At 43.0% G+C, this 23,676-nt stretch overlaps 1 protein-coding gene across 3 annotated transcripts; it reads right to left on the bottom strand.

The window, feature by feature from the left end:
• Positions 1-1,101: 1,101 nt before the first annotated feature.
• Positions 1,102-22,494, bottom strand: ALKBH3 (alkB homolog 3, alpha-ketoglutarate dependent dioxygenase). Of its 3 annotated transcripts, XR_014545319.1 has the most exons (11): positions 22,393-22,494; positions 20,928-21,058; positions 18,758-18,873; positions 17,680-17,714; positions 17,417-17,464; positions 16,541-16,644; positions 15,001-15,089; positions 12,350-12,559; positions 5,416-5,514; positions 2,791-4,848; positions 1,102-2,709 (listed from the first exon to the last, which is right to left on the bottom strand). XR_014545319.1 is itself a non-coding variant. In XM_083602764.1 (10 exons), the coding sequence occupies exons 2-10, from the start codon at positions 21,004-21,006 to the stop codon at positions 4,756-4,758; spliced, it is 873 nt and encodes a 290-aa protein (XP_083458890.1). In that variant the 5' UTR covers positions 21,007-21,058; positions 22,393-22,494; the 3' UTR covers positions 1,102-4,755. The 3 variants fall into 3 exon arrangements, 2 of the variants coding, with proteins under 2 accessions (XP_083458890.1, XP_083458891.1); XM_083602764.1 differs by having other exon boundaries at positions 1,102-4,848; XM_083602765.1 differs by lacking the exon at positions 22,393-22,494 and adding an exon at positions 21,541-21,753 and having other exon boundaries at positions 1,102-4,848.
• Positions 22,495-23,676: the final 1,182 nt, after the last annotated feature.

The raw sequence follows: 23,676 nt of genomic DNA, 5'->3' as shown, positions 1-23,676 counted from the left end.
CACTGTATGCAATGGACAAGATTTCCCTCGCTCCATTCACTGGGCTGTTGTGTGGGACCATTTTCTTCCTGCTGCCTTGTCAGCCTGTCTGAGAAAAGCAAGTAGCTCCAGCTTTCCAGAACAGGCAGTTCTCACAGCAGGCCATTAAACTGAAGCGGAGTTTGACTTGAAAAGGCTACCCAACATGGGTCTCCCAGGACCAGCTTTACCTATAGGCTTCCAGTTCTGAACATGACATTGACCATCTTCCACGAGCTCAAGACACATAGAGCCTGTTCTCTGATGTCGATCACAGGCCATAGGGTTGTCTCTTTTATGTTTAGGGTGCCTTCAGCATAAGTTTTAACCACTGGTTTATCTCTGCTGTGCATTTCGTGGCTAGGCAATACAGTGGTTTGCTACACTATTAACAACAAGCAAAGTGCCTATTGTTATGTTGCGCAGAGGATGAAGGGAAGGTTTATATACTGTGAAGACCTGCAGAGTGGAAAGGGCTGGAATCCTCTGCACATAGAATTGCACACTCTTACACAATCTCTGCCAGCCTGGCCACCTAGCATGAAGAACAGAAAATAGGTTTGGGGGGGGAACCACTTCTCTATATGGGAGTAACCATTCACTTTTATGGGAGAAAAATAATGGGTTATATTTGGTGTCACTTCTGAAGCAGGTGTGTAATACCTGTACAAGCAGCTGGTGGGGAAGAATGGCACCAAAGGATTAAGTATCCTCTCTCCAAACATTACTGCTCAAAAGCAATTTGGGGTAAGTGAAAAGGTAACAGGAGAGCCAGTCCACAGGTCTCGTGCATAAAGTGTAGTTTGACCTCAATATTATTAGATGTCTGCTTGCCCCTTTTTTGTTTTTCGCAGTGGAAAGGTCAAGGCTGAATAACTAAGTGTTTATTTAGCAACAAACAAATGCAGCAAAAATCAGCCTCAGCTCATATGAAAAACCTTGGGACACATAAATTCACAGAAGTGGTTTCGGCTTGAGAGGGTGCGGCAGTGGTCCACAATTCAAGCAAACAAAATGTGTTGCTATAGAAACAGGGCGTTTAAAAGTAGCACACAAACACAAAAATCACACCAGTAAAAGAGCTTCTATTTCCAAGCTGAAAATGTTTATGACCAGAAAAGGCAAAGTGAGTGATCAACGTGTTTAGTTAAGCAAATGGTGCTAGTACTTGATGAGATATTTTAGGCTGCACAGGCACTCATCATCATCATCATCTGTCATCTACCATTCATAGGGGAGGAAACATGCTGCCTTGGGCTAGGCAGTGCTGTGTTTTAGTTAGTTCTAGAGCTCCTTAGCCTCTTTTCTGCCATTTGGTATCCATGGCACTTGCAGTAGCACATCAGATGACTTGGCCAAATTGATCACTCAGGCTGTTCTCTGAACAAGGTTAACAGGAATGGATGGAATGGTGCCAGCCTGGCAGTTTGATAAAAACACACGAGTGATTTCAAAGGAATTAATCTGATAACACAAATGCTTGAAAAGCAAGCGGAGCAGTGGAAGTGGTAGAGAAGCTGGAGAACTAGAAAGTCTGGATTTACTACTTAGAACAAAAAAATACCATGAAGCATCCTCACTCATCCACCTCAAAGTGGCTTCCTTTGCTACAGAAGTCATGCCCTCAGTATGAAGCCTTAGCAAAGAGCCATTGCTTTTCCTGTGCTTACAATGCCATTTTCCAATTCCTGACCAGCGGGATATATCCTTATGTGTCTTCTGTTGTTGGCCTTACAACACGGCTTCAACAAGAACAATCCCTGAAAACTGATCAACCACACAAGGAGAATTGTGGGGTCGTTCTGCTAAGTGGGCCACACAAACACATTCAATTCTACAGTTTGAAGAGAAATAGAAGCTATAAACTCTGAACAGATACATCTTGTATCAAAATGTCATGTTTCAATTTGGGGCAATGAAGAATCATGATAGCATTCAGAGACAGATGGGTTTTAGAATTTAAAAGAACTAAAAAAATAATAAAAATCATCGTGTACAACTTAACTCTTATTCTAAAGCTGAAACAGTCAAGAGCCCTTGACAGATGGCAACATCTTACAAAGTTCCTTCTAGGAACACATCTTTAGTGCAGTGTTTCTTACAAGTATAACATTTTTATCTCGCACAATATGAACAGCATACGCAACTCATCCATCAGTTCAATCTTTAATTAATGGAAGGATTCTGTATACCTTCAGTTCCAATAAATTCTTGTTTATAAGCAAATTGCCATAGAAACAGCTGCAAACTATATTCGAAATAAACAACTGGAGTTTTCCCCATTTCATATATAGGTTACACTTCTCATTAAAATAATAAAGCCTATGTTGATTGCATATCTTCATGCACAGTGCCTCAGTCCAAAGGCAGCATTTGAAGGAAGACTTTTTAAACCCACTGTGTGGTACCAATATAGAAAGCAGTGATGGGGGCTATGCTTCTTGGTGGTGGCTCAGTTTACAGTGCTCAGAGGATGCTCACTCTAATGGATAATCTATGACCACTTAGATGCTGTTGGGACTAAAACTCCCATCAGCCAAAGCCAGCATGGCCAATAGTAGTGTAGTCTAACAACATTTGGAGGGTTGTAAGTTCTCTATCCATGCTACAGGTATGGAAGAGTTGGGACTTAGACATATTCAAGAGTTTTCCCCCTATTGCAAAGGGTAGGCTTAGGGACAGAGGACGAGGCTGATTTTGATAAAGCATCTCCTCCTGCCATGTTTTCTATTCCCTCCCCAGGCTCCATTGCTTATTTTAAATTAGCTGGGCCAAACTATGTAACATACATACCATCTAATTTAGCCGCTAATATGGACGCTAAAGCAATCCTTACACCAGGGTAGTGAGCAAGGTGCTCTCCAAATGTTGTTGGACTGCAACTCCCATTATCTCTGACCCTTGGCCATGCTCGCAGCAGCTCATGGGCATTGTAGTCAAAACCACCTCTGAAGGGCACCAAATGGGCAAACCCAGCCCCATAAGAATGTGGGGTGAGGCACAGGGACCATTAGGGGAAAGAAGTGGTACAAATGAGCCTTGGATCCTAAAGCTAAGAGTTCACAGAAGGAATGTTTCCTGTCCCAAACATCTCCAGAATCCCATCCAACACTGTTCAGGTGGGCCCATGAACCTCCTTTTCAAGATTTCCTTCCATAGAATCTTCATTAAGGTAAACTAATCATAGTCATAGATTCTAGCCTACAAGTACTGCTGATTCAATAATTACTGTGGACAGTATTTAGACAGGGGTAATGCACAGCCAATGAACAACTAACACCTATAACCACAAGGCAGTAAGAAAAAAAAAGCTGGATAACTTCATTGCTACCATTGAATTGGTAGTGAAACATACCCCTAAGCAGCAGGAATAGATCAAGGCAAGCATAAAGTAGGTTGGAATCTGCAGGCAGATTTCTAGGTAATCCAAAGATCAGCAAGGGTTTCTGGCTTGTCATGGTAAAAAGCCTTTTTTCCACCCTAAGTGAGGTTACTGAAATCAAGAAAGCTTTGGGAAACAGGAGACAATTTACCTGTGAAAGGGTATGTATGTGAGCGCAGGCACTGAAAACCAATTCCTAGGCTGAGCATGTACTCAGATCACTTTATTCTGCAATTCTATGCCTGGCACCATTTTACAACTGGTTCTCATTGGTGGCACTCAGGGTTCTATTGGCAAGCAAAGCAAGATTTTGCAAGAATAAAAGCTACCTGCCCTGACATAGACTGGTCTTGGTGGATCATTCCCAAATCTTACAACCTGCCAATTATGTGTTGCCTTTGAAAAGTATACTGAATGGACCCCGAAAACAGGGTGGGAAGCAGTGCTTTATAGATAAGCAGTATAAACCCTTGCTTCCCCCAAAGCACTATGGAGCTATGTATTCATTCCACTGCTGTGTGAGATGCATTTCAGTGCAATTAGGCAATTCTTGCCACTTAGCAGCATCTTCAATGACAGGGTACTCTGGGTAGACATAGAGGGTTTTTTTTTAAGAATGTGCTGCAGGATGCTCCTAGGAGAGGCCAGGACACTCTCCAAATGCATTAGAATACATTTGAAAATAAAGTTGAGATAGTAGGAATTTTTCAACAATGTATCAATTAACAACATGGAGAGCATCAGGGATACCGTTTCCAAATTCTATTACTGGGTAATTTAATGGTTTCAGCAGAGTCAGTTCTTTATACTGTGCTCACATACACTTCAGGTTTTTGGGAGACAGGCCTTATGTGTGCTACTGCAGTACCTCAAGTTGTGCTTTGATTATTCCCTCTGGGGTTAACTGAGAAGATTCTTATTCATATAACCAATTTTTATGTAGCACAGTACAAACAAAAAGCCCAAATGTAGTTATTCTCCTCCGTCAGGAAAATCCTCTCTCAGCTTGCCTGAGGGAAAACTTGTTAAAAGTGGTGCTTGCAGATTAGCAAGAGCTCAAGATATTTGATTCAAACCAGTCATACTAAAATTAATGCTCTACAGGGAAATTTGTTTTTCAATAAAACAAAAATAGTTTACCACCAAGCACTACACATTAGCAAACAGTACTAGAAAAAGGCATCACTCATCACTGGGAACTTGCGACTGTTACAGGCTCTCATTATAGCAGCCTCTTTCTTCTCTCCCTTCAAATGCTGGCATCATAATACTGAACTGAAATCAGGCTTGTCTCACCCAAACCAGCATTAATCTCTGGCCTCACAGCAAGAGCACAGTACCACAGAACATTTCATTCATGTGCGCATTGCCTCAGAGTCTGAATACATTGTCCTAAATGTCAGATTTACACGGGCTTCCCTGGAGTGATATTCCTTGGGTACGCGATGCTGAAACAAAGAACCAAAACAAAGTTAATCTGCTATCCATACACAAAACTTTACTGTAAGAATATACAAAAATATCCATATTCTTTTCTATCTCACAACTTCAGTCTGGACTTACTTTTAAGGCTAAATACTTTTTCAAAGCTTTTTTTAAAATATACAAACAAACAAAAGCTCAATTTCATTTTGCTTTGCTTTTTGAAAGTTATTTCTCCAATATTAATATTCGTTATTGCCACATGAGATTGCCACGCAGTGCTATTTAAGCGAAGTTTTACGAGGTTTCTATCCCCCTCTTACTGGTTTATCAGAAAGGATATTATAAAATTATAAAGTAAGATCTCGGAGCTTTGTGAATTGTTGACTGTTGCACAAGAAGCAGTCCAATTCCATAGGAAACAACTCTCCATAATTCCCACTCCTGAAGGCATTTTATTTGTTTGTTCACTTTCAATCTTAGGTTCCCCAATGACTATGCCTTGTAGAAATCCAGGGGGAAGAAATGGCATCCAACCCTGGGGAGTTCAGCGGGGAGGTGAACTATTTCCACTTATGTTTAAACAGTCTCACCTGCCAGTCTTCTTGAGCTGCTCCTTCCATCATAAGCAGCGTCCCATGATCCAATGGTATATGCACCCTCTGCACATAAGTAAAGTCGTTGTTTTCTTCCTGAGAAGAGAAACATTATGTACAGCCAGTGTATAATTAACAGTTGAGCGAGGTTAGCCTGAGAGATAGAAACTTCCCAAGGTGTCCCAGCAAGCTCCATTACTTAGGGGGAATTTGAACCTAATCCATGGTTCCTAATTCAACATGCTAACCGCTATACCACACTGGTTTATCAACTACAGGCATCTCCCAATTTACGCGGGGGTTATGTTCTGAGGCACCGCACACATAGATTTGAAACACCATTGGGAAAGCCTGCAAACACCCTCTAATGCCATGGAAACTATTGAAGAACCCTTGAAAAAACCAGCAGCACTTACCAGACCACCAAACTCTACCATAATCGCTCCCTCCAAACCTCTTTTCTCAAACTCTTAACTCTCCACAAGGCCTCAAAGGTTGGTGGAAAGCCTCTCAGGATTGCACTTGCAAAGGCTTTCCTGACTCTTTTAGGGCCATTTCTGCCATTTTTTATGTCACTTCCGGGTTCAGCACAATGCACATGTCAATTGGATGCACCTACATTGGGAGCTTGCCTGTATATCAACTCTTGCTGCGTGTGGAGAGGATAACTCCATCTCGTCAGGTGGAATGTGTTAGGCAGAGATAGAGAAGCTGTGGCCCCCAGGTTTGTTGGTCCACAACCCCCATCAGCTCCACCCAGCATGGCCAACATTCAGATCAATTGTTTAAGGCACTAATACCCCACACTTCAGTCAAAGATGGCTCTCAGGGCAGTTTACCAAAACCATGATTGAGGTTGTAGCTCAATGACATCTGAAGGAATGCAGGTTTCCCTCCCTGATCTAATTCTCAGCACTGCTATCCACTTTTTTTTACAGCTAACCTGCTGTACCTACATGTATCTGGCCCTGTTTTTGAATTACTATAGTAATTTTTTTTCAAACAAGGTTCTGCTCCAAGGAATCTTGAACATTATCTGGAGTTCTTGAATGAGAAGCTCAGCAATGGGGCTTTGAATCTAACAGCATCTGGATGTCTGCAGGTTCCCCATTCCTGATCTGTACCAGTCCTTGGGAAACAGCAGGCACAAAAACATGTGTTTTGGAAAAGTATATTTGGGTCAGATGTAGTATGTTTGGCACAAAACCAGATAGGGAGAACTGGCAAAGACGAAAGTTACCATTTTTTGTTTGACAGAAAATCCAAAGATCAAAGAGTTGAATATGATGCTGGGAACAAGCAATGGATCACATGTCCCATGAAAAGCTGAAACAGCTGCCTTTCACAAACTGAACTCGGGGGATAAACCATGGCATTAACACAAAGCAGGGCTACAAGTTTACTGGGTAAAATCCAGCAACTGGCCTGGACAGGGGGCAGAAATCAAGGAATCTGAAGGCATTCTTTGAAATTCATGTATTTGTACCATCCACTTGATACTTAAAATGCTTCAGAAACAGTCAGGATTGGGTTTCTTACAATGGCTACCCACATCTCCGAGAACCTCAGGAGTATATAATTCCACTGTTGAAAGCTGGGAGACCAGGATTTACCGTATTTTTCCCTCTATAACACGCAGATTTTTTCTCCTAAAAAGGAAGGGGAAATGTCTGTGCGTGTTATTGAGCGAATGTGTGGTCCCTGGAGCCAAATGGCAAAAAAAATCAGGCAAAAATCAAATCGCGCGTCTCGGAGAAGGGAAACCTGAAAAGAGGAAGTGGCTGCTTTCCTGCATTCTGCCTCAGGGTCTTACTGCCCACCCTCCTCTGTTTCCTTGCTGTGTTTGCTCAAACGGAACAAAGAGCAGGGAAAGCCCCTCCCCTCCAGGCAAGCAGAGTGTCGTCTCTGTGCTCCGGTGCTGCTGAAAACATGCAGGAGGGAGAGAGAGAGAGAGAGAGAGCTGGCTGGCTTGGGTGGGTAGGTGAGGGAAAACTTTTGCCTTCCTTTCCTCCCTCCCGTTATACCCCTCTCCTGCATTCTTAGCCAGCTGCTTCTCTGCACACCCCTCTCGTGCTCCTTGTCCATTCTGTATTTTTCCTTCCTTCCCCACTTAAAATGTGGTTAAAAAGCATGGATCCACATGGATCCTCAGGATCTTTGCATTGGGTCACCCCAAATTCACCATCAGATCACATAGCATGTCCATGGCTACAGCCTGCCCCCCAAAAATCACACACGCACTGTTGCCTGGGGCTGCAATGGTGCAAAAATGTGGTTAAAAAGCATGGATCCACATGGATCCTCAGGATCTTTGCATTGGGTCACCCCAAATTCACCATCAGATCACATAGCATGTCCATGGCTACAGCCTGCCCCCCCCAAATCACGCACCCACTGTTGCCTGGGGCTGCAATGGTGCAAAAACGTGGTTACAAAACATGGATCCTCAGGATCTTTGCATTGGGTCACCCCAAATTCACCATCAGAGCACATAGCATGTCCATGGCTACAGCCTGCCCCCCCCCAAATCACACACCCACTGTTGCCTGGGGCTGCAATGGTGCAAAAATGTGGTTACAAAGCATGGATCCACAGGGATTCTCAGGATTTTTGCATTGGGTCACCCCAAATTCACCATCAGATCACATGTCTGTGGCCACAGCATGAAGCACAAAAATGATACATCCACTGTTTCATTCAGAATGTTTTTTCCCTTGTTTTCCTCCTCTAAAAACGATGTGCGTGTTATGGTCAGGTGCGTGTTATCGAGCGAAAAATACGGTAATCCCCACATGGCCATGAGCTCCTTGGAGAAAAAGGTGGCATATAAATGTAATGAACAAATAATTAAAACAAACCTGTACAGTGGAGAAATGATGCTGGTGATGGAAAGGGGGGAAGCATTGGGGAAAGATATACGGCTCTGTATATGTGTGATATAAGCAGAGGTATAGGAGAGGGCTAGCACTGCCAATTCTATTGTGCTCCTCCCAACATATATATCTCAGGCTATTTTTTGTTGAGTTTAGGGTCAGCATAACCCTTAATTGGGGCTAGTGTTGATTAATGAAAGTCAACAATGAAAGAGTCATCAACGATGCCTGATCTGGCCCAGAAGAAGGTTGCCAACGTGCTGTGCAGCACAGACTTGGCTGGATGATGTGTCTGAGCAAAACAATTGCCCAGATGGCTTTGGCAGGATATTCTGTCAGGCATCAATCAGGGGTTGGAGGGAGGCGGAGCAGCAGTCATCTAAGAAAGCAATTTAGCTGACATAGGAAGCACCTAGTGCAGATTTTATCCAAAATGACTGCATCCCTGTAAGAGAGCAAACCAGCCAGGCCCTCCATTTTTGCACTGTTATCATGCATGCATTCTATTACTATTAACCACAAGAAAATCACCATCACCACCACCACCACTTATATCCTGCTTTTCTCCGAAAGTGCTCAGAATGGCAGACATCTTCTCAAGTGGCTTACAGGTATACTTCATCTAAAGTGTGAAGATAATTTTTACTTAGTGGCTGCTGTGACTAAGAGGGAAGGGAGAGTACGATACTATTGTTAATAAACAATATAAGTGGAGACCGTATGGAGTCAAAACCATTTTCCTTTGTTATTCCTCTTATGACCCTCCAATTCTGAGTTAAGTGTTATATTCCACACATATTGGGTCCAAGTTTCTGTGTGGAGTAGGGGGTGGTTTCCCCCCAATTGGAAGTAGCCACTTGTCTTGCTGCTGTCATAGGAAAGACCATCAACTCTTCATGCTTGACTTTTGGATTGATACCATTTTCCACTGATGGCAGGGCTAACATGGGATCGGGCACAAGATGTTGCTCCATAGTAGCAGATGACAATGAAAAAAAAATGCAAGTCCAGAAATCCTCCATCACTATATTGACTCACCCTAGAAGCCTAGACCTTTCAAACTGCCCCATTTCTTCCTTTACAGGAAAACCACAACAACTCTCCCTTTTAAGGCATCAACCCGGGAGTAAGTTCTAGGGAACACAGTGGAACTTACTTCTGAGGAAACACGTACAGGAGTGCACTATTATTGCTTCATCAGCAAAGCAAGAGCCTTTCTCTACAGTTCCTGCTCTCTGAAATATCTTTTTTCTTTTGTAGACAATGAATAATTCTTACAAGTACAGGGGACTGGACCTTGCTCAGTGTCTCATTGGAAGGACAAAGTTAAACAGAGGATGAGTTTCCAACCATGTTTGCTCTTTGTATCTCTAGAGTATCATGGACATTGTTATCTAACACATATATAACCCAACTCCTCCTTCCACCCCCCCTTGCAGCTGTTTCCTTGGTTACCAGCAAAGCAGCAGAGCTGCTGTCTGCCATCTAGCTATTATAGTTCAGTTTCATAGCTTACACTGCAGTGTAGATTTAAAGCTAGTAGGTTAACTGCATTGGACTAATTCCTTAAGCAAATGCAGGGCTCTGCAGCAAAACTTCCCGACGAAACAGGGAATTTCTGTAGAACTTAGGACCTACTGCTTAAACCAAAATCTTGGATATACCAGGATCTTTCTAAAATTAAAGGCCTCTTTACAAAATTAGCCACAGTGAACATCATTAGTACATGCAATGAATCCACACTAGTTTTTAGAACCCTATACTCTGTGTATGCATGTATAGAGACTTTGCAAGGAACCACAAATGACTCAGTTACATATCTGTGTTAAATAATACTCTGGGTTATAAATCCAGCATTTTACAGAAGCATCAATGCCTCGGGCTATTCACCATGCCAACTTGCTTAAGGGGCTTGTGTGTCTGTCACTTCGGTACAGAACAAACATTGATTTCTGGCTTATTGCTCATGGTTAATTTCAAACGAACAGACCATGATCTTGATTTGGGCCACCCAACAAGCCATACTATGACGTGCTTGAAATATGCAGGTGTTACATGGAAAGACCCACGCCACTGGAGGACGCATATGCACTATTAAACCATGGTTTGTTTGTTTCATTAAATTTATACACCACTTAATTGCAATGATAGAACAACTTTAAAAAGTTTAACTATGGCTTATTGGGCCATGTGAATGGGGCCTTTATAAAAACCAATCAATCAACATTACAAACCAAACAAGACTGAGTGGAAGACAGCACCCTGGGAAGGAAGGTAGGATCTAACTGGAGAATCACTCTGTCACTATAGAAGACACTATGGAAGTCACCCCAGCCGATGCCACCTCTGTAAGGGCTAAAAATTAAAGCCTGTGGGGCTGTAGAGGACGATCCAATGCTTCCTAGAGTGGAGGTGAAAGCATCCACCACTTCCCCCCAACAAGAAAAAAATTGTAGATGGGTGGCAAGCCCTTTGTGCTCGCCTCTCAGAAGAGGAGGGAAAGGAGGGAGGAATCTAATCCCCCCTTCTTCTTTTTTTGTATTTATACAAAGAAAGAACAGTAGAAAGAGTGAAGTAACAGAAGAAGAAAATTGCTAAGCCAAGATGAAGGAGTAAGGCAAGCCAAAGCGGAATGTGACTGCTTGGTGGAACAAAAAACTGAAGAGGGTCCAGAGTATTTCCTATAAAAGCTATTCATGCCTTTGTCCACTAAAGGCGCAAGTTAAATTATATTTATTTATTTAGGTTTTAGTAGTTTTTTATGCTGTTAGTTTTATTCTACTTTTGTAAATTGTATTTTATGGCTTAAATTATGTATCTTTGGTAAAGTTTATGAGTTGCCTTGAAAACCTTTATTGGCTGAAAGTAAGTATAGAAATAAACTCTAAAGAACCAAACTACAGAGCAAAGTAATTCCAACTAAACATATAATCAGAAATGCCAGTAGTGATTGACAGGACACATCTAGGATGACCACTTCAGTATTCCATAGCCAGTGAAAAAATTACACTTCTTCCAGGTTGTTTGTTCCCACGGCGCCTTTTTACACACAAAACATAGCTCCCCTCTTTTTTCCTCCTTGGCCTGTCTGAAAGAAACCTAAAACGGTTTTTACTAACTGAAAGAGTGACTGTTTCAAGGTAAAATGTAGCTAAACTTCCATTAGACTTTATTTCAAGGAAAGACCAAGTAATGCAATGTTTTGAACCAAGTTAGTGAGTAAATTTGAAAACATAGTAGAGACCTCTTTTGCATCCATAATTGCAGTATTTACTAATGCAACCCACTTAAGCAGGGGTTATGTTCCTGTTACTGTGCGTATACATGAAATTGCATATAGTGGGGAACACCATCTAAAAAGCCTCTAACATCTTCCGAACCTCTGAAAACCCTTTAAAAAACCAGCAGCACTTATTAGCTACTGCTATTTCCCCTGCTGTTTTTGTGCCATTTTTGCTGTTTTTGCACTCTTTTCAGGCTGTTTTTGCCCTTTTTGCGTCCTTTTGCAGTTTAAATCAAATCATTTATTTCCTGGCCCCATGCGTATACGCAGTTGCACGTGAGTCAAGCACGTGTAAGTGGGGAGTTGCCTGTTTACATAGACAATCATGTACTTATTACATCACTACAGAAACAATCACTACCATCAGGCAACATCATCACTCCTTTACTAGCAGGAGTAATAGATTTGAGGAAGCAGCTAAGACTAGCTTTAAAGAGTTAATGCTCTTTGAGCCCACCCTAGAAGTGTGGTGTAGTAGTTATGCGTGTTGAACAAAGACCTGGAGACCAGGATTCAAATCCTCAGCCAGCTATGAAGTTCACTGGGTGACTGTGGATCAGTCATTGTCTCTCAGCCTAACCTACTTCACAGTGAAATGGGGAGGAGGAGAATCTTGTATGCCACCAGCAGCAATGGCCCAGGGACTACTGACTACCTGCACAGAAACCATATTACACTATGCAATTTAGAATAACCAAATACAAGGTCAACTCCGTAAAGGCCTTTCAACTGGTTTACACAGTTCCCTACAACGTAGAAAAGCCAACACACTCACAGGCAAAGGTTTTTTCCTCATCTCAAACACCCGGGTGGCACCAAGGCTGAGGGAGGCAATGACAGGGTTTCTTCCCAGCTCAGGCTCGTCGTCACTGTGCCAGTCAACACTGTCCTTCTCATTTCGATATAGGTTGCACAGCAGAGAGTTGAAGGAGTGCTTCGTGAAATCTTCAATGCGATCCTTCAGCATGGTCAATAGTGGGTGCCACTGAAAGTTTGTTCCCACAGAAAAAAATGGACAGAAAAAACCCCGGATTAACATGGGAAGAAGTACAACTCATATGCAGAGGGAGAGATGGGGGCATGAAAGAAAAATGCAAAGCAGCAAAGGAAGATTTCCAGGGCATCGAAAGGCTTGGAACAGCTGGCAAAAGGACCAACTGATCTCAATCCATTGTTAGAGAACACTGAATAATGGATCAACTGCTCCAGAACTTTCCATGCCAGCTTGTGCCATGTTCTCAGCAGTTTGTTCGTATGCATTGACATTAAAAAACATGCCTGGGGGCTATGCCATCAGCCAAGGCCTCATAATGCCACTCCAATGCTTCTGACAATGTGGTCAGATTGGTAGTGAAACAAAGAGCCAAATGCAGCAGCATAGGAAAGGGCATGTGTAACCTGGCACTCTTGTGCGCTTCAGTTTTGAAGCTGTGCTGGTATCTGTGCACTTCTCACACAAATACATGCTCCTTGAATTTTCATTGTGCCAAACACACCTCCAATAATTTTGTTGTATTGTGCTGGAAAAGGGAAAAGTGGTGAGGAAAAGGGTAGAAGAAGATAAGTGGGACTATGAAGGGGACCAATTTAGCATCTAGTTAAAAGAAAAGGCAGAAAAAGTTAATAAACTGTTACAAACCTAATTAGTACGATTTTGGAAAATGAAGAGAGTAAGAAATGGGTTTTGCTATGTTTGGGGCATGCACATATATTATACATTAGTTTATCAAAGTGAAATAAGAGTTGCTTAGCCTCTAAGAGTTGTCAATAATAATAATAATAAATTTTATTTATATCCCGCCCTTCCCAGCCGAAGCCGGGCTCAGGGCGGCTAACAACACTAAAACAGTGCAACATTATAAAAACATTATAAAAATTAATTAAAATCAAAATTGATGGCAACCATAAACTAAAGTTTTGTAAAGATTGCCCAAGGGGGGAGTCAGGCTGCGCCCTGACCAAAGGCCTGGTGGAACAGCTCTGTCTTGCAGGCCCTGCGGAAAGATGTCAAGTCCTGCAGGGCCCTAGTCTCTTGTGACATAGCGTTCCACCAGGTTGGAGCCGCAGCCAAAAAAGCCCTGGCTCTAGTTGAGGCCAGCCTAACCTCTCTGTGGCCTGGGACCTTCAAGATGTTTTTATTTGAAGACCGTAAGTTCCTCTGTGGGGCATACCAGGAGAAGTGGTCCCGTAGGTATGAGGGTCCTAGGCCGTATAGGGCTTTGAAGGTTAAAACCAGCACCTTAAACCTGATCCTGTACTCCACCGGGAGCCAGTGCAGCTGGTATAGCACCGGATGAATGTGATCTCGCAGCGAAGACCCCGTAAGGAGTCTCGCTGCGGCATTCTGCACCCGCTGGAGTTTCTGGGTCAGTCTCAAGGGCAGCCCCACGTAGAGCGAGTTACAATAATCCAGTCTGGAGGTGACCATCAAGAAGGTGAGGTGATTCGGTCAAGAACCGAATCCATTACATATTCTTCTTTGGGGCTTACTTGAACACACCCACACCCATACCCATATATTACCATGGTTATTATGCTATTTTATTCTAATTGCTTCTCAAACATGATATACCACGTTTCTTTATTCCTTTCTTGCTGTATAGTGAGCTTTGCTATTGTTGTCTGTATTTTTAACTTTATTTAAAAATAAAATTCCATGAGCAAGTCACATGTGCAACAAAAAAAACCTATTTTCATTTTGATTCAAAACATATATTCATAACCTCTTCCAGTTTAGTTTCTGGATATTTTTTGTTTTTCACAATCTGAAGAGGTGCTAATCTTAACATACCTGTATAAATTCCTTCATGAAAATCAGAGAGCCTGGCATTATTACACCAATAGTATTTTCCAACCATAGTATTTTTTTATAATCATGTACCACCTACCTGTACCACCTAATTGGAGAAGTTAAGAGATCCCCTAATGAAGAACTTACAGTGCTGTATCAATAGCACAATATCAAGGGTGTACCCTAGGCAAAATGACATATTTTAAGCTGGCTGAAATTCAAGTGTAGAGGCAATCCTCCCTGGGATGGGAAAACTAACACTGATCTCCCATTCTAACATGTCACCTGACAGCAGGAATATAAAGTGTTTTGATCGCTGTATGATTCTCTCTCTACTTCCCCCCTTCACTGCAGCATTCCCGTTAGTGAGCTCAGTGAACAAAGAATCTCAGAAGGCAACAGGCATTCTTCTGTAGCCAAGGAGTAACTGCTGTCCAGTTCTTATGGAAAAAGTCAGCAGGCTACCGTATTATTAAACTTCTATCCTACTCATCCTTCCAAAAGAACCCAGTGCAGCATCACAACAGCTGTACTGCTCACTTTTAATAGTGAGATTCAGATAAAAATACTGTATTGTATGTAGGCAAAGTTATTTTAACTTCTGCAAGTACAGATGTTCAGGCATATATACATACATCAGCATTTGCCTTCATTGTTAGCCTGGAGTAAGTATATGGAAGTTCACCATACCAAGCTGTGAGTCTGGGTTCATCATAAGACAGATCTAGAGAGAAAGAAAGGAAAAACAAAATATCGGTGACCCCCATTTAAGTAACCCAGCCCCGATATATTGACCAAAGTACAGTTTGGTAAAGATCCTTGGTGGATGGCTTGATAAATGAAGCTCCTCCTCCCCAGTTCCATCTGCAATCACTCTCTCTGCATTTACTCAAAGATCAGTAAAAACACTCCTTACACAGAGAAAGAAAGCCTATCGATCCACTTAGCCGAATATGGTCTACATCAAGGGCAGCCATCACAGTTCACTCAAGATGTTTGTTGGACTACAATCCCCATCATCCCCAGCCAGCATGGCCAATGGTAAGGGATGACGGGAATTGAAGTCCAGCAACAACTGGAGGACATCACATTGGCTGGCCTACAATAACTGGCAGCAGTTATCTAGGGTTTCAAACAAGAGGCATTTCCAGCCCTACCTTAAGATGCCAGTGACTGAATCAAGCAGACACTTCAGGACTTGTTTGATGTGGCCAAGGGAGAAATTTTGTAGGCTGTTCATATTATCTGCTGTGTCATCTTGCTTGCAATACAAGACTATAAAAAGATACAACACAACTGCCCCCAAGTGGACAAAACTAACAGAGCATACTTCTGCCTGCAATAATAATAATTATATTGGTACACCACAGCTGCAACTAGGAGATGTATTTGAAGGTTTCCCTTTAGGGAAAGCCCATCAAACTCTATGAAGCAGAATTGCCACTGTTGACCCTTGGTGATAAGCACAAATTATGGCCTTGGTGTCAAACCCAAAATCATACTGTCAGGCCCTATTCAAGGGGCAGGTAACTGTAGGGCACGCTTTTGCTACAGATTGTGGTAAACCGTGATCCTAAGCTATTAGAAAACCCTTGGCTCAGCAGTCACACTGTGCTGAAAACACCAGGGAGGAACAAAGCAGGTTCAAGCTGCTCTCTGGGAGACAGCATGTCTGAGCAGCCCCAGTAAGCCATCGTTTGACTTACTGTGACATGTGAACCAAGCCATGATGAATAGGAGCATTCTAATATTTTTCAAAATATGCAGGAAAGCATCCTTAGAATGCCCACATGAGGATTGGGAAAGGACAGTGAGAATGGTCTTGGTGCTACTCGACCTGTTCCAAATGGTACCACTCTCAGTGACTGCCACTGCTTGGGACCCTTCACAGCTGCATGGCCTCAGCCACCAGCTTTCTCCTCCAGAAGCAGGCAGTTGTAACGGGCCGGGAACAACTATATTTTCTCTCCCACATCATCCGGCACCAGGTAAGCTCATCCAGGGGTGCGTGGGCTTCCAACAACTCCAAAACTGCTGCAGCCAGCAGTGACAATGGAAAAAGGGGCTGGGGCTAAAGCAATGTGTCAGCCTAGTGGGTCCTGGCAGATGCCACGGTAACAGCAGGCCTGGCCACAGTAAAAGTGGGCAGTTAAAGGAGAATGACTGTACCATTACCCTGCCTGATGTGTGTTCTCTGCCTCCAGGGGATCTCTTGGAGGAGTTGTTCAAACATCCAGTCTGCTTCGTTTAAGTCAATGAAGCCAGGAATCAAATGAATCCTAGCACAGGAAAAACTGGATTATACAGGAGCATTGCGAGATCAGTCTCCCAAGCATTTTAATGTACAAATGCATTTCAGTTTAAGTGCAAGTGCTAACTTTGACACATGGCTGTCATTCAAAGCTAGTTAGCAGTTTATGATTTTTTTAAAATCTCTTTATCAAAAAACTTTATTAAGACACCTTCAACAGACAAGCTTTCTATCAGTGTGTTTTTTCCGTAGGAACCTGGAAAAGTACCTCTAACATTAGATACTGAAAATGAAGCTTTTATGGCATATCCAAAGAATATTTTTGAAAATGTTTCTATGCTGCCAAGCGTATGCAGGCAATTAAAAAAGAAATCTCCTTTCATTAACAGCTGATGATCTCTGATTTTAGCTTTCATGTTGTTTTTATTGTATATAGACATTGTTATAAACCACTTTGATATTTTTAATGAAATAGCGGTAGTTTTATAAATGAATATATAGATAAAATGTGACCATATTTTGAAGAGAAAATAAGGAAAATACAGTGATTCACAGGAAGATCAGTGGAGTAGCTAGCTCAGAGATTTTCCAGCCATTTCTGCTTCCAGTCATTCAGGTAACATGCAAGTAAAACTTGGGAAGCAAGAGCCTTTCCTTGTATTACTGTCTAGCGTAGTCCACATTCAGTGCACTGAAGTACACGCTTTCTGTAGCACCAATGCCTCAGCCAATTCAGTACTGGCCAGAATCCAACTGCATTATTCTATAATAATAACAAAGGAGAGTTTTTATCTGCTTACCGAGATATTCCTGATGGCAATGTGCTGATCTCATACACACCCTGATTCCTAAGAACAAGGAGGAAGAGAAAATCAGTCAGGTATGGTTGAGCAGGCATACGTGATTCAGAATACCAACAAGGGCCAGGGAAAGAAAGTCTACTAAATGACCACTGAGGCCATTCTTTTGCCATGGAAAAGCTAATAGGAAAGAGAAGGTGTTGTCCATATCACTATATGTCAGAAGAGCACCTTATTCTACAATGAAGTCAAGTTGTACTTACTCTATTCTTTTGGGCTCTGGGGGTCTACGCACCACCTAAGGGGGGAAAACAACAACATTCTGTACAGCAGGCACATTCAAGTCAGCTAAAAATTGGTAATTTGGTAACCCAGTAATAATCCTGCATGTGTCTTAAGTTTTCATGGATTGGTTACTGTAAGCAGCATTGGCAGCCTTTGAGCTGGACAGTATACGTTATTTATTTAAAATATTTCTAGCTTGTCCTTCATCCAAGGCTCTCAGGCAGGAAACGGTAAAACCGCAGTTAGAAATAACAATCCATAGCAAACATGAACAGAATAAAATTCACAGTAGAATTCATCATTAAATGGTAGACTACAAAATCCAACTGAGTATTAACAGCCTCCCAAGGCCTAAGTGAACAACCATGTTTTAAGCTGGAGTCTAAATGGAAAAAAAAAAGAGTAAGACCATGCTGAAATTCAGAAGGGAGTTCCACAACCAAGGTGCCACCACAGAGAAGGCCCTTTCCTACACCAATGCGTAACATATGATTCCGGCAGTGGGTTACTAAGGAGGAGCTTCCTAGTAGATCTTAACACCAAGGCAGAACTATATACGGAGAGGCTATACTTCAAGTATGCCAGCCCCAAGTTACTCAAGGCACTGTAAGTCATCAGCAGTATCTTGAACTCAGACCAGAAAAGTATAGGCAGTCAATGTAATTGTTTAAGAACAAAATTAAATATGGATCCAACTGGTTACTTCACTCAGCAACTGAGCAGTTGTATCTTGTGCTAGCTGCAGTTTCTGAGGAGTCTTCAAGGGCAACCCTATGTAGACACATTACAATAATCCAACTGGGAGGTTATCAGAGCATGGATTATTGTGGCCAGAAGCTTTCCCCGTCCAGAAGCAGCTGTAGCTGGGAAAAAGCATTCTGTACCACTAAGGGCACCTGAGCCTCTGGTGACAATGCCAAATCTATGAGTAGACCCAGAAAACAAACCTGCTCCTTCAAGAGGCGTACAACCCCTTCAAGAACAGATTGAATACCTTATACCCAGACCCTAGCACATCATTTCTGTCTTGTCAGGATTCAGCTATTTAATCTCTACCTCTTCTGGGGCTTTAAAAACAAACTGCCTTTCAGATGGAAGCTGCTCCTCTCTTCTCACTCGGGACTGTGTTGTGCTTGCAAAGGCTTGGTTCCTGCGGCTGGAAGTTCCAGAAGCTAAGACAGAAAAAGAAAGAACCAGCCAAATTAGTTAATACACATGGCTTAGTATTTCTGGTACCCTTGTAAACAGAACCTCAGAAATGTAGCTTTGAGAGTGACTCCCAAAGCCGAAGAGCCCAAATCCCTTCACAAAGAACATACCATTTTTTTGAGAACTGTATGTAAAATAATAATAATAAAAAATCCACTGCACAAGTGCCATGTATCTAGATCTTCAAAGACTGCCCATGTAAATAACTACAAGATGAAGCTTTCCTTCTATAACCTTTAGGTATAATACAAGCAGACACATGAAAGCCTGGCAAACATTTGGGTGGAGGTACCCCTTTCCCCCCTAAAGCCTTCCCACCCGCCACAAAATGGGGATAAAATTGGATTATGAAATATTTTCTTTTGCAATGTTGAACAAAATGTTTGAGACAAGGTGTTTATATATTTCTCTGCCAAAATTATTTCTAAAACTGTAACAGAAAAGACTTTTATATAAGAGTATGTTCAATATTTGATCATTACAATTCCATTATTTGATCAGAGTACAACTCTCAAATGCAACAGTAAGACACGTTTCTGCCACTTATGGGGAACCTTCATTGTCACAAGCCTCCTTTGTTTGTGGCCCTCTTCTTGCTAGCATAGTTAGTGAATCTATTTTTGCCCTCCTGAATATGTCTTAAAGAACGGGGGGGGGGGGGGGGACAACGTACAGGGCAACCTAATTTTGTTACTATCCCAATTCAAGCTGTCACAAATCTGTTGAATCCAAGATGCAAAGGCAGAAATGTAAGTGATGATAGCACTACTTCTGAATTTGACAAAATAAGCAGCACGCTTAGGACTTGATATTGGAAAGGTGCTTTCAAATGTTGCAGAATACAGAACACCTTCAGGTATCTAGCCAAGGAAGGAAGTCTGGAATTCTACCAAGCATATACCTCCTGCAACGCTGTGGCAAAGCCTTTTCACAACATAGCCTCAGACTCCTCTTGCTTCTTACCTACTTCAGATTTCTCAATCTTCTGCAGAATGTGAAAGAAACTGGGAAATGTTTGGAAATACGTGTATCAAATCAAGAAATAAGCTGGCATGTGAAAGAGTAGAAGCTGGTTTCAGTCTGGGCAAACCTTGTTTTTAGAAGTGCATGGTAAATTTGACAAATATGAAGAAAATGAAACTGATAGCTTATAAAGAAAAGCCTGATTAAATTTTATGCAGTATTCATGTACCTGAATAAACTGTACTTTTAATATAACAGTCAAATAGTAATTATATGGTAAACCAAGTTATACATAATGCAAAAGAAAGAATGAAAGGTTACACTGGGTACCTTGAATGCATATACTATTCAAACCTGAAATCAGTCTTGTAATTGTCTTTTTACTTCAGATGTTTATCCCTAGGAAGCATAAAGGTTTATGCATACATATCTTCAGGCAGACTTAAATTAGTATGCTTACTAACTTTAGGCAGTTAATATACTAACTTATGCTATTTACCTCAGGAAAACTTCTTAGGAAAAATTGGAGCAGCATCTATTAAGCAGAACCCCAGATATTGGAATGGCAGAGGAAAATGTTGGATCCACTGACTTTTTGAACAGCAAGTTCTCTCTCATACACACAGAGCACACCCTATGCCAACCACCCAGTAAAACTCTACTCATTTTTGGCCAGAAATTCAGCAGAATGATCACCACATATTGTGCTGTAGGTGGAACTTGTAGTCCTATTTGAAAAGCAGGAAGAGATGCCACCAAACCAAGCATACAGACCTGTTGGGGCCCAAGGCCTGAAGAATAAAGAAGATTATTCCATTCTCTTTCTTTCATCTGGTTTGGAATGGTGCATGCTTTCTTATACAAGGAGCAGGATAGAGGATACAACATGCCTTTTGGTAATAGTCTACTAATAGTATTAATAAGGATTATCCCCTAAGGTTAAGGGGCTTAAGAACATTATACAGATCCAAGCTTAGGACTGGTAAAGAAAACCAGACACTTTTAATTTTGTTCAATTATATACATCTATATAAAAACAAAAACATGATCTTGCCTGCACGAGAAGCTGCTCTGTTATTAACTGGTCCAGCCCAGCCCCCCTGCACTCTGGCTCTTTGCCTTTTATCTTCCATTATCCTTTAGAGTATCTTCCAGACCCTGTTGCAAAGGATTTAGCTTTCTTTTCTGTTTTAAAATATAAAGGAATGATAATTAAGCACATTAAGATATCCACGGATTCTAGAGAGGTGATGGAACATAGCAGATAATAGCCTGTCTATAAGCCACAGGACCTCAGTTCAAATGTTAACTTGGGCCACATTCAAATCATACATATAAAGCTCTATGATACGATTTTAAACAATCATGGCCCCCCTCCTAAGAAATTTGATTCTGGGAGCTGTAGTTTGCTAAGGGTTTTGTTAGGAGACCCCTATTCCCCCCCACAGAACTACAATTCCCATAGTTCCCTGTGAAGAGGGACTGATTACTAAACCACTCTGGGAATTGTAGCTCTGTGAGAAAAATAGGGCTCTTCTAACAACTCACAGCACATATAACAAACGACAGCTCTGAGAATTCTTTGGGGGAAGCCGTGACTGTTTAAAGTGGTATCATAGTGCTTAAGATGTATGATGTGAATGTGGCAGCCTTAAGACTTTACTTACCTGGAAAGTAAGCCCTATTAAACTCAAGGGTAAATTACTTCTGGGCAGATATATGTAGGTTCATTCATGAACACGCTGCATGGCCTCGGGCAACCTACTCTCAGTTCCCAATGTGTGATGGTTACTGTGTCGAACTCAGACCTGGGAGATCAGGATTCATATCCAGCCCATGGAACTCACTGGGTGACCTTGGGCCAGTGAAGATAAATGGGAGAGGGAAAGAAGCGTGCAGACCACACCTTGAGGGAGGGAGTGAAGGCAAGATATAAATTTGTTACAAACAAACAAACAATCATACACACACACACACACACACACACACTCGGGGAGAACTATTGCTTTGGAAGATGCAGCAGCAGCACAGCTACGGAGCCGACAACCTGGAAGTGATCTCCCACTGAACGCAGTGGGACTTCCTGCACTGTCAGCGGCCTGGCCTCAAAGACGCAGACCCCCCCCCCCGTTCTTAAATCTCTTCAGAAGAGGCGAAACATACATGGGAGCGAAACCCGTGCACGCTCGGAACTAAGCTGCAGCCTGAGGAAAGGAAGGCAGAGAACGCGGTCGGGGTCTCTCTCTCTCTCTGTGTGTGTGAATATATATATACACACACACATTCACACACACGCATAGGCATATGTATGGCGTCTCCCCTTCCTGAAGCAAAATTCAGGGCTTAAGCAGCATAATAAGCAGCGGCAGCAAGGCCGCCTTTCTTTTATTTCCTCACAACTCGGCCTACCTAAAGCCCACCCACCGAACCTCCGCGCTCTTCCGACCTCTCCTTTCTTCCCGCCCTCCTTTTAACTACTATCCCTCCCGCCCCCCGCCGTCACCGGAGCTCCCACTCACCGGCGACACAAAACACAGCGGCTCCCTCCTCCTCGGCCAGACACCTGCGGTAAAAGAGGCAGCCCCGCCCCCGCCTGCGCGCGCACGCTCAGGAAAGCCCCCGCCCCCTTCTGCCCCTCTGCGCGAATGGGAACAGACAGGCGCCTCCCCCCCCCCCCCCGCGCGCTAGACCATTCCTTGCGCAGGCCCCGCCCCCTCTGCTGACACCGGGACCTCCGAGTAAGGTCCGGATGCGCGAAGGAGCCCTGCCGCAGAAAGCCCGCCGGCCTACCTAGCCTAGCATAGGGGAAGCCGCAGCAAGCAACAGCCTTCTCCCATCCCTGACCCCCAAGCAGCTGGCATCAGGGCCGTAGCTAGGGGGTAGTGAGGTGGGCCCCCGCCAGGGGCGCGAGGAACCCCCCCCCCGCAAAATCGGCTAAATAATATATCCATAAATATGTCTATAAATAAAAATATCTATTATTGCCTCATAAGAAAAGGTTTAAATAGAGGGTGAATGGAATGGGGGGCAGGGGCGGAAAGAAGGCAGAAAGAAGAGCTAATTTGTCTGCGGCTAGGGGGCGAAATGGAGGGACGAGGGTGGTGCTGTGGGATAAACCACAGAGCCTAGGACTTGCTGATCAGAAGGTCGGCGGTTCAAACCCCCATGACAGGGTGAGCTCCCGTTGCTCAGTCCCTGCTCCTGCCAACCTAGCAGTTTGAAAGAACTTCAAAGTGCAAGTGGATAAATAGGTACCGCTCCAACGGTAAATGGTATTTCTGTGCACTGCTCTGGTTCACCAGAAGTGGCTTAGTCATGCTGGCCACATGACCCGGAAGCCGTACTCCGGCTCCCTCAGCCAATAAAGCAAGATGAGCGCCACAACCCCAGAGTCGGCCACGACTGGACCTAATGGTCAGGGGTCCCTTTACCCTTTACCTAGGGGGCGGAATCTGGACAGTTCTGCCAGGGGCATAAGATTACCTAGCTACGGCTCTGGTTGGCATTGGGTGTTCCCATACTGCCTCTGATCCTGGAGGTGGTGGAATAGGACATATTGTGACATTTGATTGTGTATTCCCCCCCCCCCCATAGAATCAGTATTGAAAGAGACCCTGGAAGTTATTTAGTCCAACCCACCACCCTCTGCCCCCACTTAATGCAGGATATGGCTACAGCATTCCTGGCAGGTGGCCTTCCAGTCTCTGTTTACTGTAATTACCTTCAGCCGAGCGAGGGCCTGCCTAATGCTGAGATTGTCTGCTCCACTGATTTATGCTGGGAAGAAACAAGAGTTCCGAATG

Source organism: Podarcis filfolensis (genome assembly GCF_964270895.1).
Source record: "Podarcis filfolensis genome assembly, chromosome: 1".
Classification (NCBI taxonomy): domain Eukaryota; kingdom Metazoa; phylum Chordata; class Lepidosauria; order Squamata; family Lacertidae; genus Podarcis; species Podarcis filfolensis.
Note: the sequence above shows the minus strand (reverse complement) of the source record. Positions and strands in the feature narration are given on the sequence as shown.